This window comes from Heteronotia binoei, chromosome 9 (genome assembly GCF_032191835.1).
Source record: "Heteronotia binoei isolate CCM8104 ecotype False Entrance Well chromosome 9, APGP_CSIRO_Hbin_v1, whole genome shotgun sequence".
Lineage (NCBI taxonomy): Eukaryota > Metazoa > Chordata > Lepidosauria > Squamata > Gekkonidae > Heteronotia > Heteronotia binoei.
Genome location: NC_083231.1, coordinates 93,097,040 through 93,117,307, shown reverse-complemented (window position 1 = coordinate 93,117,307; position 20,268 = coordinate 93,097,040). Strand labels below are relative to the sequence as shown.

Below are 20,268 nucleotides of genomic sequence, written 5' to 3'. Positions count from 1 at the left end.
ATATTCAAACTTGCTATCATGTCTAATATGCTATACACGTTCAGATTTCAGCAATCCTAGTCCTGGGATATTGGTCATCAAATGGCTCCCAGTATTGTTGTATTGATACTAAGAACCTACCTGGTTCTTATTAGATGTCTCTTTGGATTTCTGTTCACATGGATTTATATCAATTTACAGTGTGTAATATGCTTTGAGTCTCACTGAAAAAAGTGGATTATAAATACAGTAAACAAACAAATAAGTGTATGTGGAAATACCATGTGGTAGAGAATTGCTGCCATATTGACTGCAGAAACTGAGAGACAAAGTAGGTAAGGTGATACTTTCCTTCTTTTTTTAATTGATTGGCATTCAAATCATATACATCTAGGAAATCGGTTATTCAGACAGAATTATAAAGTGTAGTTTTCGCAGGTTTAATGAAGCTTAAATCAAAGTTCATGGGGATAAATGACAATGCTAACATTTCAGTGATGTTAGGAAGATAATATCCTAATAACCAGCTGTTTGAACATAAAAGATACACAGATAATGGATTGGATCCAACCACCCTTATAGTTCAATCTCATCCAATTCTCTTCTTAGCTATGGTCCATTTCCCACAATTTTTTTGTTCATGCAGATGAATGAGCCTCAGCATAGCTTTTTTGGGTGGTCAAAGGGCATCCTTCCTCCCTGGAAATTCCTAGAGAGGGTCGACATCATTTTTAGGTCTTCCCCAGAAGTGATTTCACACCGGTATCAACAGCTATTTTTCTTTTCCCTTTTTACTCTCACTGCCTGCAGGATCAGCAGCAGGATTCCTTGCCCCAAGCAGGAACCCAGTAAGTCTAACAAGCAGAGTCATACATTTGCATCTAAACCATCCTTTAGATATCATCTATACACTTGGTTTACGGCTTTTACATTAGGCTAATATCAGAAAATAACAGACGCTGTCAAGTAAAATTTAGCTATGAAGTCTAAAGCATACACATTTAGGCATTTTTTTAAAAAAAAAAACTTACTTGATTTTACTTTTACTTGTCTGAATTTCCGTTTTGGATTTCCTAAAGTTTGCTTTTGTTTGCTTCATTTGTTTTGATCTTGGTTTATTCAGAAGTTCTGACACTCAGGCCGCTTCCCCACTAGCCTTGCTGCGGTCTCGCCAGGGCTGGTGCGTGGGAGTAGGCAAAGTAGGCCGTCGTCTGGGGCGCCACCTGGCCTAGGGGGCTCCACTGGGTGCCCCCTCCCTGATGCACGACTCTGGCTCCTGACCACTGTCACCTTGTCCTCTCCCGTCACCAAGCTGCCCTCAACAAAGCCAAGCCACCCCCCTCTCCCCTATGTGTGACTTGGCCTCCCACCTCATCCTATCCTGCCACCCTCCTTCTTAACATGGCTGGCAAGCACTTATTCTCACAATTTTTTTATAACATCACAATTTTTTTGAAAAATTAAAAATCAGTAAAATAAAAATGTGAAAAGTTTCAAGTTTGGCGCTCTTAAATGTCTCTATATTTTTTAATAAGGGGTGTGTGTGTGCTAGTGGGTGATTCGCCTAGGACCCCAGAAAGCCTAGCACTGGCTCTGGATCGCGCGCTCCTTTTTCCCTGTGGCTGTAGGATAGGATGCTCTGAAAACCAGATTTTGAAGCCGCAGAAAGAGGTGGGGCAAGTCACAGCTCCAAGGCAGTGTGTGCAAGATCGGGCAGAAACACTACGGGAAAAATGAGTGCGAGACTGCAGCAAGGCAAGCAGAGAATCGGCCTCACCAGAGTTTCCTGCCCCTTGCAAACACATCATTTTTGACAGAATACAGATGAGAGATTAAAAATATGGTTAAGACTATCCCTGAGCTAAGAATAATGTATATGGATTTATATGTTTTATTTGTAGCTCTGTTAAGCGTACTTTCTTCCAGTGCCTAAATTACATATTTCAGGGGTGGTGGCTAAGTATGATGCCAGTGTGAAAACTGATGAGCCTGCACTCATTGGTAACTGTTAAAAGTCACCCAGGGCACCATCTGTGAAGGTCAAACTAGACAGAAGGGCAAAGTGTGTGGGTGATTGTGGGAGATTTCATTCCAGTTATCAGCTTCTGCTTTGCTTCCCTCTTTCATAGTGACCTGGCTTCATTCCACCATTGGAACCAATTCTGTTGAACTCTCCTCTCATTCTCCTGTTGGTGGCAGTTGATATAACAACTCAAAATTCCACCTGGGGAGCTGCTAATTAACCCAAAGTGGGGAAAAGCCCTACATACACTACCCAAATGTATCTAGAGGTGGTTCCACCCATTTTGAATAAGAGGATCCCTTTTTAACATCCAAAATTTTTGTGAACTTCCCACATTATAGTAATGATAGTAATTTTCAGATACTATTAGTATCTGTTGAGTAACAAAATACACAATACCCAAATGATCCAAATGACGGTGTTTAGTGCACATATGGATTCATGGATTCCTTGCAATATGCTGAAAAAGTTAACAGTTTCAAGGTTAAAATATGGATGTCAGTTGAATTTTTTAAAGCGTCAATGACTGCTGAAGTTAGTCAGGAACATGAAGGATCCAATGAACGGGACACTGTCTTGAACTGATGCACCAGAGACTCGTTGCTGTTAGGACTTTAAAACAACAAGACGCAGCGAATACTGGAAGAGAAAGGAGAAATATGAACATATTTCCAAAAGGAGCCTAAGCAAAGCTCAGTACATATAAAGGCAGACTGTTCACGTTTACTTCTCTTATTAGACGTACAAAGTTGTAGGTCACCAGGGGTTAGTTTTTCTTCAAAGTCTAGTCCTGCTACTCACAATGCATGTGAACACAGGATAGATCTTTTCCTCTTGGGTTATTCCAGAAAAACAGCAGATTCTTTTGGCTTGGAAAATTAACAGTGAAATGTGGGTTCATTACCTTTTACCTGCACGTAGCAGCTGAAAACCTTCAGCAATTTTTTCAAAGGGCAATGTGTGACTTATCAATGCATCTGGGTTACATCTCTTGTTCATGTAATCAGAAACCAGTTTTGGGAGAGCTTCTTTTAACTTCCAACCTGGGTAAAAAAAACAAAAGAGCTCAGTTCCTATGTTCCACTTGTTTGTTTTCTTTCTTTTTCCTTTTTTTGAGGGAAGACATTGTTGAATATGACCAACAAACATCAACTTGCCAGGGGAGGCATTGACAGCCACAGGGTGCTCCATGCCTGAGACGTCCCCAGGCCAGGTGAACCGGGGCTTCCTGAGCCCACCTCAGAGCTCAGGAAAGCTGGATGGTGGTGGGGAGAATTAGGCAAGTGCACTGGCTTCTCCCACTATCATTAAGCTTGCTGGATGACCTTGTGTCAGTTAAATGGTGTGCACCAAGCAGATTTTAACTCTCAGGCACCAACATTTCTCTAAGCTTTACCTCTCTCAAAGTATCGTTATGAGGAGGAAATGGAAGAAAATAGAAAGTGTATACTGCCTTAAGCTTCTTAGAGAAGGAAGAGATTTTTTTTAATGTACTAAAAATAGAACTGTTTGTCCGTTAAGAGGAGGTAAATCCTATTTCAGTGAATGTAACACACACACATAGACAACCTTTGTAATCTGTTTTAGCAGCAGGTTGCTAATAGATTGTGTCACTTCAGACTGGCTGCTAATGGATCTTATTTACCTGTTCATACAAACCTGCTTGTGTCCTGTTGGCAAAGTGAGGCTGAGCTGTTTTTGAGGGAAACTGCTTTCTTTCAATTTTACCAGTGCAATGCATTTTTGAATCGCTGTGGTGTGCTGCTTAAAATGCCCATATTGTTTTTTACAATGCCACCTTCCCCCTGCCCTTTTTCACTGTATGATCTTCCTCATCCTTTCCCCTGAAAGATCTAAGGAGTGCCATAGTGCTAACCCAATATAGCACTTCAGTGTTACAGTAGCATCAGAGAGATGCCTTGACTTCATTGAGAGAGACTATTTTTTAGCACTATGGTGCTCAACTTAGAACTTTCGGGGGAGGGGGAGGACAAGGAAGATCACATGGCAAAAAAGAGCAGTGGGAGGGTGAAAGTGGCACAGTTTGAAATGGCCATAGTGCTTCAGGAGACAGTTTGCTGTATGAAACCTCCACCCCTGTATCGCTTTACTTGGAGCTGCACCAAAAACAAATAACATCTGGTTAAGAACGGTAATGTACAAGGGCCATAGTAACTATCATATGAGATGACCCACCTCCAATAAAGGACCCTATCAGTTTCCTCCCTGTGAGGATCAATCTGGGATCGAAAGTGAGCTGCGATCCTGAAGGAGGTGCACCTACCAGTACACAAGTTCCAGAACCCAAGCGGGAAGAGGCAAGGGCAGCTACCTGTTGAGACAGAACATGAACTAAGAATGATGGCACCTTCCACACAGATTTTCACCGGTTTTGGCATAGTTCAAGATCTATTAAATCCCCATCCTTGCATCTCTTGCTGCTGTCCCTGCCTCTCCATCATGTCAGTGAGGAAGTGCTGATGTGTGAATGATCATGCAGCTCCCCTTTGCCTCTTCACAGCTGAGCCATGATTAAAGGGACTCTGTAGCTCAGCTATGAATGGGAAGGGGGGGAAGCCTGTTAAAGGGTTGTGGGGGGAGAGGGAAGCTGAGCTCAGATCTGCCATTTTGAAGGTGGAGCTTAGCCTTGCCCACTCCCTGGATTGGCTGTGGGAAAGGAATCCACACAAACATTCCACCTGCATCCACCTCACACTTCCCTTTTTGAGCCACAGCAAAGGACATCTTTCTTTGCTTCAGCTTAAAGAAGGAAGCTCAAGGGGTCATGCTCAGAAAGACCACCATGAAATCTTATGGAAGCTTCCAGAAGTTAGGGAGAGGGCATATAATGTTAAATGGAGGGATTCACAATATGGAAACAGCACTTAATCAGGCAGCAGCCTCAAGTGACAATCTTACACATCTCCAGGTGATTGGACAAGGGGGTGAATGCCCAAATTTCAGACACTACCCAGGGGTGTGGAAAGAGAATGTATTCTCTTTTTGAATATTCCAGGTAATACCAGATGCTAGCCCTGGGCTGTAAAATGAGTTTGAGAAATTAAAGAAAGGAGGAATCACTCACCACTGTGTCAATACGCCCAATCACCTCAAAGGAATAGTCCACACCAAGACCGGTCATCTCCACAAGCACCTTCTCAATGGGTTTGTTGAAATCATTAGGAGAGATGCAGTCAGTGGCTCCTAACTCTTTCGCTATAGCAAATTTTTCTTTGTTGATGTCGATCCCAATAATCCTGGAGGCTCCAGCTGTTTTGCAGCCCATGATAACAGACAGACCAACGCCTCCCAAACCAAAGATGGCACAGGTGGAACCAGGCTCAACCTGACAAACAATATCAAGAAGAGTCCTGGGTTTGGGATCTGCAGGACATCTTTTCTCTATCTATTATTTAGGATATTTTTAAGACTGTCTCCTAACCAAAATTCTTGTCCTGTTTTTCAAGAAACTTCAGTATAATACAAATGCATGAGAAATAGATGCAGTTATAAGTAATTATATAAATTCCTCCAAAGTAGAAGAGGCCCCAGCCTGAAGTCTGGCATCCCCAGGTGTCACCACAGAAAAGGCTCTATTTCCTATGGTCACCCACTTCCAAGCCACACAGAGTTCAGCTTCGCAGAAATTAGGGACCAAGATGGGATGTTGGGGCAAGATGCAGACCAGGAAAACTTGAGGTAGACGGGAAAAGAATGGTAACATAGACGCAATTTAGCAAGATGAATTCAGAGTGAAAATATAATAGAAAAAAAGGGTTTGAGGAAGGAAAAGGAGAGTGCAAGGAAAGGATAGTGTTATGTATTTGCTGTGTTCACTGTTAGTAGGCCTGTTAAGTATTTGTTATGTTCACTGTTAGTAGCCCTGAAACATGCTGTTAGTAGCCCTTGAAACATGCTTCCATTTACTCTCCAGGATCCTGATGCCTGCATTCTGATCGGCCGTTCTCTTAGAACCAGCCAATTAGGACATGAGGCATTTCTTCCAGAAAATGCAAATGAAGGATCCTGGAGAGACCAACAGGAGAGATTGCTGCCAACTAAAGGGGATGTGTTTAACTCAGCCACAGTATATGTTTTGAGTGAAGTTGCCTGTGCTGTTTGTGATTGTTTCTTCTTGAATAAACTGTTGCTGCATACTTAAGAGCTGACTGAACTCACTTTACAATAGACAGAACAGGACAGAGAGAAAGGATAAAGGGCACTCTAGGACATGGGTCTATTGTGGTGCCCAACATCTTTCTTGGTACCTGCCAAGTGTTTTTAGATAGCAGGCAGGGCTGGATGGGGCTGTTGCCCAGCAGGACTGCTGACTAGCCAAAGAAATCCTGATTGGCTATACAGATTTTAAAAATGCTACTTTGGCACCAGCTACCACCACAGTACAAGGATCTTCACTGCATGACTGCAAGTAACTAGGAATGCCAGCCTCCAGATGGGACCTGGAGATCCCCCAGAATTAGAGCTCATCTCCAAATTACAGAGCTCAGTTCCTCCGAAGAAAATTGATTCTTTGGAGGGTGGCTGCTATGGTATTGTACTAGGCTAACCAAGGCCCCCACAGTGTGGGGGATCCCCCAATTTCCAGTGCTCTCTGCCCCTGGCCCAGCGAGCTGGCTTGGAGGGAGAATTATTCCCCCAAACAGGCAAGAAGCTGGGAAGAGAAACACTACATGCCTACATCACTCAGAAGTGACTTAGGCACGTTGGTGATGTTGGAGGTGGGGTGGGGGGAACGCTTTGGTTTTTGGACAAAACTCTATTGTAGAATTAGCTTCAAACTATAGAATTTTGCAAAAAAACCCAATAAAGTGACACCCCCCCCACCCCCCCTGACATCATATATGTGCCTTTTGTCCCTTCTGGGTGATGTTGGCACATTGTGTTTTAAATAGTTTTATTAGGTTTCCAGGTAAGATAGGCATGGGCGGGGGGAAGGGAAGAATTAAAATTTTGTGACATTTCTACTTATAGCGCATTGCATTGTTTTGGATCCCAGTAAGCTCCCCCCATCTCCTGCCTGTTAGGGACCTGACAACCCTACATTGCACTCTGCTAAGGCCCCTGTCCTGAGGCTCTATCCTCAGATCACCAGGAGTTTCTCACTTGATCTGGCAACTCTACACCCTCATCCTCTGTTGGTGGTTGGGGGGAACCCGGAGACCCCAAAGTAAACTTTGCATATGCAAGCGAATATTTTAAAATAATACGTTGATTTTAAAAGCCATCCTGTTAAACACAGCTTCTGCCTGAAATGTTAAAAGAATCACTATTAGAGTTATATATAATCTCTCTCCCAGGCTTTGCTTCCTGCAGTGGCCATTTTGTGGTTGATTCCAATTCCACATTTTGTGGTCGTGACCACAGCCTTCTGAAGGAATTCCAATGGTGTCCCATGAAACACTATATCTGGGACTGAGAAAATCAGGAAAGTAGATAGGAGGGCAACTAAGGGACACAGGGGAAGAGAAAAAGCTACAGAATAGCTACAGGAAGTGACTCAGAAGACGTCGCAGCAGGAGAGAGAAGTGAAAATAGCAGGGAGAGCTGAGAAGACACAACAAGCAATTTTGTCAATAAAAACCTTTGCTATTATTTGCTCAACTATATATTACCTCAAATGAAACACCCACAGGCTGAAAAAGGTCGGAGACCCCTTCTTTAGGGCATGTAGATATGAGATCGCTATAGTGGCAGCATAGCTCAGGCTTTTTATGCAAAACTGCTAGAAAGCTGGATTTAGGGGCAGCAAGAAAGTGATCTTAGCTCTGCTTGCATCCAAATGTATCAGGATGAGTCTGATGGGTGATTCCTGATTGTACAATTTTTCCAGCAGGGAGGAAAGAAGAATTTACTTCACCTGTCTGCAAAGCACACACATTCATGGATCTTCACCTTGGCCGAATTGATGGCAGCGCCATAGCCAGTAGAAAACCCACAGCCAAACAGGCAGACTTTCTCCAGAGGAGCAGCATTGTCAATCTTCACAATGGAAGCCTCTGGCACAACTGTGTATTCAGAGAAGGTGCTCGTCCACAGGAAGTGGTACACTTGCTTCCCTCTGCAGGTAAATCGGCTTGTTTTGTCCGGCATCAGATTTTGAGATTGACAGACACTGTTTGAAGAGGTCCAGACAGCATTTGTATCATAACCTGAACAAGCTGTTGCATCTTATTAAGCAAACCCAAATGAATAATAGAGGACTTACTGGCCTTTGAGGCAACAATTTGTTTTAGGATTCAAACAAGAGGCACATTCTCCACACTGGGGGACACATAGAGGAATGACTTTGTCACCTTGTAAGCAGAAAAGAATAGTTTTTAGGTTAAAAACTTGGCTGAATGAAGTACATAAAAACATTATTTTGAACAGATCAGCTGTGTGATTCCCTGATGAGTTAATTCCAACATGTTGACTGAAATGGATTTAGACTGGCATGATTGCATGCACACAGAGCACAAATCTTTTTTCATATTTTGAATTTTATTTTAGGCTAAAAGTTATGCCAAGTTATGTGGACTCAAGTCATACTCAAATCAGCAGAGGTAAGAGCAGAAGGAGATTAAAGAGAAATGGTCCAGCACAAATTCACTGCTGGAAGCAGACACAGAAGAATCATTAAAACAATAATTGAACTGCAGCCTTTTAAAATTACCAGAGTAGCTCTGCACATGTAGAGGTGTCTTTCCCCACCACTGTTTAACCTCAGTACTTCCCAAGAGAGAGGAAAGGCTTCTCTCTTGTCTTCTCTCTCTGTCTTCTCTCTGTCTCCTTGCATAGGGTACAGCAGCTCAGATGAGACAGAGAGAGATGGAGATTGCCAAGGTAAGGTTCCCAATTTCCAGGTGAGGCTTGTAGGTCTCCTGGAATCAGTTCCCCTAGAGAAAAAAGTTGCTTTGGAGGGTGGATTCTATGACATTCTACACCACTGAGGTCCTTCCCTTTCCCAAACCCCACCCTACCCTGGGCTCCCTGCTCAAATCTACAGGAATTTGCTTACCCTGAGTTGCTAACCTTATGGCAAGGTGCCTGGGGGACTGCAAGCTGGTTGTGGAGGAAGAGGAGTAAAACCACCATCACTCCATTATGGCCAGCTTGCTCTTTTCCTGGGTAGCAGAAGGGTGGGTTTGCCGAGTGTAGGATTGTTGACATCATAAAATGGAGGACAGCAAGGTTGCTGGGGTGAAATGAAGTACAGAAAATGCAAGCTTTGATTCCACTCCTCCCAATTCTGAAATAAAAATTCTACTACCTTCTGAAATAAAAATTCTACTATCGTACTTCAGCAGTACATTTTTACTGACCAGTGCAAAAGCAGTTTTGTAGCTCTGGGATTCAGCCTAGATAATACAGAGCTGGTTTTCACTTGCTTTTAAAAATGTATTTAACCTCAAACGGCTTAATTTATGTTCAATGGAGAAACTGCAAATAATTAACTTAAATAGCTGAAGAAAGAAAGCTGAAGGACACAGGAGGAAGCAGCCTAAATGATGAGCTGAAATAACATGAGTGTTTTGTTGATTATACTGCACCATTCTTACATTTTGCCCTGGATCTTCCAGGGAACATTTGCAAACAATACTTTCTTGCAAAGCACAGAAGTGTCTCAGGTTCTGTTTGTTTGCTGCTCCCAGGATATCACCCTTACCTGGCTTGACACACGTGACTTCTGGTCCAACGCTTTCAACAATACCGGCTGCTTCATGACCCACAATCACTGGGTAGTTGATGTCAGGGAAAATACCCGCTGCTACGTGGTCATCTGTCCGACAGATCCCAGTGGCCACTATCTATGTGGAAATAAGTGCAATAGGCCTTCAGGATTTGTACTGCTTCACCCTGGAACATACATTTACAAAGCCAGCCCTGAAAAAATGCAACTGAGGAATGGTGTGACCCTCCACCACATGGATAACCGTCCACGTCCACCTCTGGAAAAACAGCCAATACATGGAGGAAAGCCCATTCACATGATTCCTCCCCACACACATGAAGGGGAGAAAAACCATGCAAACTGAAGCTCTTTCCACTGATAGTCTGAGGGAAATGAATACGCATTTGTAGGTGGGGGTGGCAACCAGGATCTGTCTCAGACAGGGCTTTTTCCAAACAGGAATGCAGAGGAACGCAGTTCCACCTGGCTTGGCAGCAGGGGTGTTTGGCCTAATATACAAATGAGTTCCTGCTGAGCTTTTTCTACAAAAAAGCCTTGATCTCAGACATATTCAAGCTCACAGAGAAGCGTAAAAGACACGTAGCATGCCTGGAGGCACTATATATCTCTTTGCATTAGAGCCAGACTGTGTGTGTTATCTTATTTCTGAATAGGGTGTCTCTTATTGTCTGAACTGGGAGTTCCTCTGACAACTCTTTCTCTTCCTGTCCCTTTAAGTTCTCTTCTTCTCCTTGTGGTTTCCCAAGAGGAATTGCCAGGCCAGTGCTAGTATCTGGCAGGAGATTGCCAGGGCACAAACCTGCCTGACTGGTGATGCAACCAGGAAGTGACACTATCAGGTCAGTTCAACACTGTAGGAGTCTCCCAAAACTCTGCTACACCAGCCATCTCTGCAGCCAAGCATGTAGGGCTGGAGGGAGGCATGCTTCTCCAGATCAAATTACAATCTAAACCAGATAAAATCTCCACTGTTGCCATCATCACCTCCCTGTTTGAAGCCAAGTGGCCTTTGTGGTGCTTCCTCTAGGCATGCCAGCTCAGGGCTGGGGGGAAATCCCTGGAAATTAAGGAGTGGTGACTGGGAAGGGACCTCACCAGGGCATCCTTCCAAGTGCCCATTTTTTCTTGGTGATCTGATTTCTGCTGCCTGAAGATCAGTTGAATTCCAGATCTTTCGCCACCACCTGGAGGTTGGCAACCCAATGGACGACAGGGGCCGTTTGACTCAGCAGGGCAGTGGCCCACCAGGCAGTGGTCCAGTGGGTTAAAAGGTCAGTCCAGTCCATGCACCTCTTGGATTGGAGACAAGCATTATGAGACACATACCTTTATATTACGAGTTTAGGAAATACTAACTTTAGCAGCTCCATGACTATATGAAGATACTGAGTTAAATCCATTAGGAGCTTCAGAGCCTGACATCATCAGTAGGTTGATGATACACGGATCTGCTTTTTACTGAGTATTCAGGAACAGACGTCCCAGCCCTAAACCAGGGCATGGAGGCCACAGTAGAGAAGAGGAAGTTAAAAGCGCCGAAGCTGAATCTTGGCAAGAGAGAGGTGATGAGGGTGGGGAACCCCACTATTCTAAAATGTTCCTTAAAAGGCCAACTCAACCCTTTATTATATCTTCTTACTGTAGATCTTTCAATCAGATCCTTTGTTCCTATTGCTATGCAAATTTAAACTGTGCAAAAAAGTAATTTTCCATGAAAATGTATCTTTTTTCAACAAATCTGAATTTGTTTCATGCTTTTTTCTAGATTTGGCTTCCTTGATGAAGGAACTGAATTTTTAAATATTTTTATTGACTATACACAGTCTTGTCTGCAATCTTCTTATATGATATACTGCCAAAGAAGACAGAAACTCTGGATATTATTTATATTTTCCAAAACCCTACCTTCCCTGATACTCTACCAAGTTGTCAGAAGTTCATTTACTACAATAATCCCAAACTAGAAAATTCTTGGAGATTTGGGGATTGGAGGATGGGGAGGGGAGGTACCTGAGTAGGGTATAATGCCACAGAGTCTATCCTCTGCAGCAACAATTTTCTCCTGGAAAACAGCTCTCCCATCACCTGGAGCTCAGTTGCAATTCCAGTGTCATGAGCCCTGACAAGGAGGAGCTGGAACGGTTAACAGACCTGGAAGAGTTGCCAGCCAGTTCCTCAGCTGATCAAACAGCAGCTGGCCCATCAATCACTCTCCAGGCACCAGTGTCAGCTGTTGACGATCAATCTCCTCCAAGCTCTCCTTCTCCCATCTCAAGAGTTCGAAGCAGGCTCCGGAAAGAACTTTCAGAGCGAAGACACGAGGCACGGCAATGCTTCAGAGCTCTCAGCCCTGAGTTCTAGCAGAGTCACTGCCATCCAGGGAGCAGGATGATTGGGACTCCCATATAGCTCCCACCCAGGCCCTGATAACCTTGTGGAAGCAACAAGTTTATTCTCTGGCATCTATGCTCCTTCCTGATCCTGACCTGCTTGATTTTCTTGGCACCCTGACCTTTTGGCTTTTGGACATTGACTTCTGATTCTGGTTTGTGATTCTGCACTGGTGACTTGGCTCCTGCTTGACATCCTGGACTTTGACCTTGGACTGGCTTTGGACTCCTGCCTGCCTGCACCCTGAGAACATGTCATCCAGCAGTTCTTGAGGCCCCACCCAGAGGCTGGCAACCCTATCCCCTTTGGGTAAGAATGCTTACCTTCACTCGAATTTCATGGGTTCTTGGTGGTGCCACCTCCACCTCTTCAACAGAAGGTATTTGGCCTGCTTCCCAGATGACTGCTGCTCTGCATTTAATAGCCTGTGAAAACGTGCATCATTAGAACAGACAACAGAAGAAATTCCATGATGCCCTTCAGAACAGTTTAAAAGAGGGGCATGTCTCCAATTAACCAAGATGGTGGAAAGTAAAAACCAAATGATAAGTGAGAAAACCAAACATTAGGATTTTACTACTTCTAGGAAGGGGCCCTCTATCGCCACACCTGAAAAAAAACATAACTCCATCTGGCTTTTTAACAGATCAGGATTGGGAAAAGAAATAGTACAGTAAAAACACCGAATTCAGGAGTGTCAAACATGTCGTCCAGGGGACAAATCAGGCCCCCAGAGGGCTCCTATCAGGCCCCTGAGCAACTGGCTGTCATCTGCTTCCTTCTGCATCACAGCTTGCTTTGCCAGACTTGCTCAATCACACAGGAGCTACAGAGCAAAACCTCTACTTTCTCCATTGGCTTAAGATCCTCCCTTGAGGAGGAGGAGGGGGGGAGGGATAGCTTGCTTTGCCAGGCTCTCTCAATTGCACAACAGAGCTACAGAGCCAAGCCTTTTGGCTGTGGCTCCTCCCTCTCCTGATCCCCTGGGAAAGGAAGGAAAGAGCCAGAGCTCTTCCTTTGCCCAGTTCCCTAGGATTGTACAAGAGATATACAAAGAAAGCACTTTTGAGGCCAGTGAGTGCTAATGCTTTAAGTTGTGTTTTTTTAATCTCTAATTGTGTTGGTCTGTGTGCCTTATAAAGTTTATATCTCTGCTACCTGGCATTACGTTTTATGACGCACACGGCCCAGCCCGACAAGGTCTCATTTATGTCAGATCTGGCCCTCATAACAAATGAGTTTGACAACCCTGACCTAATTTGTATTTAACAAGCTTTAAAGAGAAAAGCACAGAGGGAGGAAATCAGGAAAAAATCATTTGAAATAAATTTTAATGACTATTTTAATAGTTCTGGAAAGGGGCCCTCTTAAATATATATTTTAGTCAGTCTCTTTGCTTGACAATCTATCCTCCAATGCCTTACAACCCTATGAGGCTGTAAAGCATTGTCTATAGGCTGTACCAGTTCAGACCAAAGTTCCTTTGTATCCATGTTCTACCTGCTCATAGAGAACTGGCACATTGGGCAGAAGAGGCTGACATTTAGTCCCAGGACAACTTAATCCTTTGCTGTTTGATGCACTCCCTGTGTTTGAAATCCTTTGACGTAGATACAACAGAGATCAGCTTTGCGTGTAAAAACAAAACTAGGAAAGAGGAAAGGCAAGGGAGTGGTGTTTCCTCTTGCTTCTGGTGCAGTATATGAAAAGGAATTTGCAAGGCCCTGATGCATAAGCTCCAGATGTGAAACAAGCCAGCACATTTCATTCCTGTAAATTCCCTTTCATTGTCTTCTGGAAGGCATATAAAAGTTCCTTTTATAGCACTGTCCAGAGATTAAAATTTCCCCCCTGCTTTGGGTGAAGGGCATTGAATTGGTTTACTTCCATGCTCTTACATTACCAGAACTTGGCATATTGAATGAAATAATTTTATTTAAAATCCAAAATTTTACAAACGTTTTAAATACATTCTGTGTGATGTAAGGAGACTTTTAAAATTAAAAAAGGGATAGAAATTGATCTAGTTACAGACTTACAGTGCCATCCTAAACAGAACTATCCCTTTCTAAGTCAAGAACTTACAAGGGTGTAACTTACACACATGATTTAGGATGGCACTGTTAACCTGTTGCCAAAAGATCTCATGGGTCCTACTTGAGATACTTTAAAAGGCATTCAAAACAGACCCCTGAGATACAGCATAACAATATTTAACATTTATATCATGCTCTGGAGTGTTCAATACACATGCATTAACCTCAGAAGTCCAACCCTGTGATGTAGGCTAATGTTATCACATTCTGCAGATGAAGGCTGAAAGAAGAACAGGTGCATAACTTAGATCCAGGTGGGCAGCTGAGTTGGTCTGAAGCAGTAGAACAAAGCAGGAGTCAAGTATCACCTTTAAGACCAACAAACTTTTATTCAGAATGTAAACTTTTGTGTGCATGCACACTTCTTCAGTGTAGGTAAAACAAGTTTTGAACCAGGGATTTGTTTTAAAGCTTGCACGCTTAGCCACTATATCAACAACTTCAAAAAATACTGACGCATGACAACCTTGCTGCTGTTATGTTAAAGCAGGCTCACAGCTTCATTTTGCAGTGTGAAGTGAATCTACATACACAAACACTTTTAATATGTGCTTTCACGATTGGTTTAGAGTGAGCTCCAAGAGTGGTGTGTCTTACCTTCCCTGCAGTTGCCATGTGTCAGGATTTCTGCCTCAAACTCTTCTGCAAAAGTCTTTGCCTCGTCTCCTTCACTTTGGCTCTAGCAAAATCCCACAGGCACAGTGATACATAAGCCACTCTTCCCCCCACCCCACCCTGTACAATAACACAATGTATAAACTATGATAGGCCAGCTGTGGAAGGGGAGGGCCCATTTGCAAAGCTGATGAAGCCCATTATTGCCAAAGGTCGCCTTCCCAGTTATTTGGATTAAATCAATGTTCTGAACAAACAGGCATCCAAATTTAACCAGTGTCAATAGTCAGAAGAATAAAAGTTTTGGGTTTTTGTAAGTCACTCATTCAGTTAATTGTCTTCCTTATTAACAACTTCTAGCTACTAGAGAAAAACTTTCACTGATCCGGGGGCGGTGGGGGGGGGGGAACACTCGGAAAATCTTACTCTGTAAAGTCAGAAATAGAAAAAGACTTTCCCTAATAAGTCCCAGAAGAATAGCTGTTAAGTCCACATCAACATTTTGAATAGCAATCATGTTTGCTTTGGCTACAGCACGTCGTATCAGTGTTTCCCAAGGAAGATAAGTAAAGTTTGAACAGTGTGCATAAGCATGTGCAACTAAAAACTCAGGAACACGTACTGGAAAACTGTGATCGATCATGAGTTCCTGGTATGCGTCCACTGTCCCAGGATCAATTCACAGATAAGCCACCTAAGTGACTGTTTGGTGCAGCATAATGGAGGGAGGGGGGTACTAAAGTTCCATAGCAGGAGTCAGAAACCTTTCACGATTAAAGAGACAAATTATAAACTTTAGATAAAAAGATAATGAGCCAGCATATGAAAACCCCTTTGCATGACTGAAGTATACTGACAGATGATGTGAATTAATGATCCATGAAGTTTCTGCAGCCCAAATATTGGTGGTTCTGAGGACTGTATCAGAAAGTGGTGCACACACAGCCTCGTGATAAGTAACAAATATACACAGGACCACCACATGCAATTGTTTTGTGATGGTTGCTGCATTGTTTTAGTGCATGTTGTGTGATGGATGATGTATGGAAGGGGAACTGGGTGAGATTGAGCAGAAAAGATTACTGGATCCAGCTCATGGTTGTCACTTGGATTATTGGCAGCTGTTCACCTTGATAATTTCCCTCTATGTAAAGCATCTTGAAGGAGCCCTTTAATCCCATAAAAATCTTTGCCTGTCATTCTGTTCACATATTGGTTATTCCAGTACCCCTCCTCCTCCAATATACTCTCCTAATTTAAAGATTTTGTTCTTTTAAAAAGAGGCATAGGTGGTACTGTATTGAGCCATATCTGGCTCTACAGCCCATAGACCACTGCGCCACATAGTCTTAATTTGCTCCGAGTCACTGGTGATGCTACTCGATGGGAAGATTCCTTAGTTGTGTGCATTGCACCTCTCCACTCCCACACTTAGCTTCTCTGGAATCTCCAAAACCTAAGAGAGGGGGGAGAGAAAGGGGAGAGAATGAACTCACAACTAACCCCAAAATCAGGAAAACCAAAAACACTGGGTGTGTGTGTAAAGATGCGTAAACCAAACTTGTTTTTAAAAATCATATATCTCTAAACTAAATATCACATAGAGGCTTGGGTGTCACAAAATACTGAGAGGTTCCAAGTTAAAGCATCTCCCATCCTGTAACAAAGGGTGTCAAACAGAGGGCTAGATCTGGCATTAATGAGACCTTGTCAGGTTGGGCCATGTGTGTCATAATATGTAATGCCAGGTAGCAGAGATGTAAACTTTATAAAGGACACAGACAGACAAAATAAAACATGCTTAAAAGATCAGCATCCTTGCAATATTTTGTTTATTTAACAGTCTCTGGTGATTGACACCTTTTGCTCTGAATTATTGCATCAAAATCTGGAGACAATGTCGGCACTGTAGCTGTACAGGTGTGTATCTGTAAGTTGCAAACCTATTTTTGATTTACTGACATGGTCAATACTTTGAGCTTAAGACCCAGAGGAAAACATGAAATGGCTGGGCACTGAGAGCTTTTGTACATAGGTTGCTTCACGTGCTGGTCAAGAACATGTGAAGTCACCATGACACAGACTGAGGGCTATGTGTTTGTCTACAAAACTATAGTCTTCCCCAGAAAAATAACTACAAATCCTGTGCAACTGAAAAAGCCTGGCAAAGCAAGCTGAGACGCAGAAGGAAGCAGACAACAGTGAGTTGCTTGTGGGCCTGATAGGAGCCCTCTGGGGGCCCAATCCAGTTCACGGGCCACATGTTTGACACTCCTGCTAACAGAAGTAGCTGTTTCTGAATAAGCCTTCCCTGTAGACACAAATGTGATGCCTCCTGGGCTGTTCTGAATCATCTTCTGTTCCGAAGAGGTGGAGGAAAGCTGTGATTGGCTCTTTGCTCTGGGTAAGAGATGCTTTTGGGAAGAAGGACGTGAGCACCAAGAAATACATTAGCAACTTTCAAGTTGGGGGTTGTTCTCGAAATATCCTACAGAATGCTTTTTTAGAAGGTGGGAAGTTGACCATAGGTGGTTCTCTAGCTGTAGAGCAATCTAGTTGTAGCACAGATAACATTTAATACTAGCTGTTCACATGGATTTCGATAAACATGATAATTTAACTTATTCAATGATTGTCAAGTGTCAGGTTCCTGGACTTAATCTATCCAAACTGGCTTCTGCTGCTGAGTTTGGCAAGATCCTCCAAGGTCCTGTGTTGTACAAATTACTATTTCTCCAGGGCACACATAATGTATTATAGGTCAGCTGTTGGAGGGTTAGGCCATTTGTGGCTGTGTTTTCTTTAATGTAGCAGGTCAGCCTATCTGAATGAATATCCTTCTGGAACAAACATCCTAATTCCGTTACTGCCAAATCTAGATAATTAACTGGTTCTGCCACTTTTTGTTTTCTGATTAAGAGTTTGCAGATACTAGCAATACATCTGCATATTTATTTATGGGAGGGACGGTGCTCAGTGGTAGAGAATCTGCTTGGTAAGCAGGAGGTCCCAGGTTCAATCCCTGACATCTCCAACTAAAAAGAGTCCAGGCAAGTAGGTGTGAAAAACCTCAGCTTGAGACACTGGAGAGCCGCTGCCAGTCTGAGTAGACAATACTGACTTCGATGGACCAAGGATCTAATTCAATATAAGGCAGCTCATATGTTCATATATATTCATGCCATATCTATGGTGAGAGTTAGCTTTCACATGTCAGATACAATGTATTGACTATAGCTTGCATCCTATGAACGAGTTCCACGTGCAGTAGATCTTTGCCACAGAACATGCTTCCTAGGGTTGCCAGGTCTGGGTTGGGAAAACTTGGAGATTTTGAGAATTGAGCCTGAGGAAGGCAAGGTTGGGGGATGGGAGGGACTTCAGCAGGTTATAATGCCATAAAGTCCATCTTCCAAAGCAGCCATTTCCTCCAGGTGAACTGATCTCTCTTGCCTGGAGATCTGTTGTAATCTCAGAGATCTCCAGCCACCACCTGGAGGTTGGGAACCATAACATCTCTTCTGCTGAACCTTCCTTTTGCACAAGATCAATGATATTCACTGGGCCTTTGCACAAACAGAAGTGTTAATAAAAGAGAATGTGCACTTCACCACAAAGACTATTTAGTGTGCATGAAACACGTTTGAAAGATCCAATACCATATCCATTACAGCGATTAACAGTTGAAGGGATTAACATCTGAAGGGTTTACAGTTGAAGGGATTAACTTTTTAATTTATTTTAGGAATAGCAGGAGGTACATAAAAGGCCATGTCAGCTGAAAGGAAAAGAAACTGGGAAGTTGACTATCTAATACTACCACAGTTCAGCCCACATCAACTATTTACTTGGTACATGAACTACAATTAAGGACACAATTCAAAGTGATGGTTCTTACCTTTAAGATCTATATAATATGGCTTGAAGCCTAGATATGAAAGACAGCCTCCTCCGGTACTGTCCAACCCATCAGTTAAAATCCTCCTCAAGTCCTGCTCTCTGCACTTCCACTTTCAGATGTGAAGTGAGGAGCGACCAGAGACAGGGTTTTTTCACTGGTGGTACCTTGCCTGTAGAATGCCCCTCCCCTTGAGGCTTCAAAATTATGGCCAAAGACACCCCCTCCCTTTTGTTCCTTAACCCCCCCCCCCTTCAACTTAATGAGGAGTTCCCAAGAACTCTAAAATTACACACTATAGTTATTTTGTTTAATTTTCATAAAAACTGTAACATGGATTTTGTTTCCTTTATAATGTATTTTTCTCCACCAATGGAAAAAATTACTCATGAACTTGGAAAAGCTGGGAATGAATAAGTTTATAGAGCTGTCAAATTCATGAGGCTTTCATTAATGGTTTACAAAGAATTAACTATGTGAAATTTTATGTGCTTTTCTCCCCATCCTACATAAAAGCAGCATGGAAGCTTTCCAATCAACTGGCTGATGATCTCCTCAGTGGATATAAGGGATATTCACTATATTATGGTCCCCTCAACCTTGTCATTTTCTTGTCAGTTTCTTGAAGTTCTAAAGGGTTTATCAGCAGACCCCTTTACCAACCCCCCCACCCACGTTGATAACATGGTCTTGTAACTTGCATAGCTTAAAAATTAATTAATTAGAACAGTGACCCTGAATGCAGTGCCTGTGGATACCTTGGCACATGCCAGTGGGCTACCAGGTACCCTTTTGCTTCTTCCTCAAAGTATCTATTTCCCAAAGCAAAAAGCCAATTCTGGCTTTTCTCTACCTGATTGGAGCAGGAGAACTCACAGACAACTGACTTCACAAAAGGGGTGATTGGCTTGCAATTTCCCAATGTCTTCTGATTGTCCTCAGTCCCCCATGGCAGCCATTTTGTGGTGGCCCGCATTCCCCATTCTCAACATTCTAAAAGTGTTCAGGCTCAACAACATTTGGGACTGCGGAATTAGAAGAACAAAGAGCAGCTGGGATGATTAAGAGCACGTGCTATCAGCAAAAAGAAGTAAAGGGACCCTGTTTAATTATTTATTTATGATATTTATGATATTCAGTGCATTTCCATGCCACCTCTTCAGAGTCCTGCTCAAGGTGGCTTACAGTCAAAACCACATCACAATATTCAAAACAAGCCATTAGACATCCATAAAACAACCAAACCACTAAAAAACTGGTAAGACCAGTAAAAAGATCAAATTTCATTATAACCCAGAAGACACTGAATGGCTTCTAGCAAGACTGTTAGCTCCAATGTGTACTTCAGCAATGCTGTTGGTTTATATTATAGGGACAGTATAAAGTCACTTAGAGCACTCAGAAAGCACACTTCACAAATATTAAGTCATCAGCTGGCATCTTTCTTCCAGAAGTTTAGACAAGACACAACACAGCACAACCCAATTGGGTTTGATCCAGACTGAACGTTCCAATTGCAGAATTGAATTTCCCTTCTTTCCTTTTCCCGCTACAGCCAACTAATCTCCACAAA

The 20,268-nt window shown here is 42.9% G+C and overlaps 1 protein-coding gene across 4 annotated transcripts in view; it reads right to left on the bottom strand.

Annotated features, from left to right (window-relative positions):
* The window catches only part of LOC132577312 (alcohol dehydrogenase 1-like), a 105,896-nt gene that overhangs the window by 16,482 nt on the left and 69,146 nt on the right, over nt 1–20,268 (bottom strand). Inside the window, exons 1-9 of one of the 4 annotated variants that reach the window (XM_060247030.1) lie at nt 14,780–14,915; nt 12,410–12,511; nt 9,669–9,810; nt 8,229–8,316; nt 7,916–8,135; nt 5,088–5,348; nt 4,199–4,334; nt 2,907–3,045; nt 316–2,641 (exon numbers count right to left, since the gene is read on the bottom strand). The exons of 2 other annotated variants lie outside the window; for them this stretch is intronic. In XM_060247030.1, coding sequence (XP_060103013.1) covers nt 2,617–2,641; nt 2,907–3,045; nt 4,199–4,334; nt 5,088–5,348; nt 7,916–8,135; nt 8,229–8,316; nt 9,669–9,810; nt 12,410–12,511; nt 14,780–14,797 — 1,131 coding nt within the window. In that variant the 5' untranslated portion in view covers nt 14,798–14,915 and the 3' untranslated portion in view covers nt 316–2,616. Of the gene's footprint in view, nt 1–315; nt 2,642–2,906; nt 3,046–4,198; nt 4,335–5,087; nt 5,349–7,915; nt 8,136–8,228; nt 8,317–9,668; nt 9,811–12,409; nt 12,512–14,779; nt 14,916–20,268 lie in introns of those variants that run through there. One more of the 4 variants, XM_060247032.1, reaches the window with a different exon arrangement.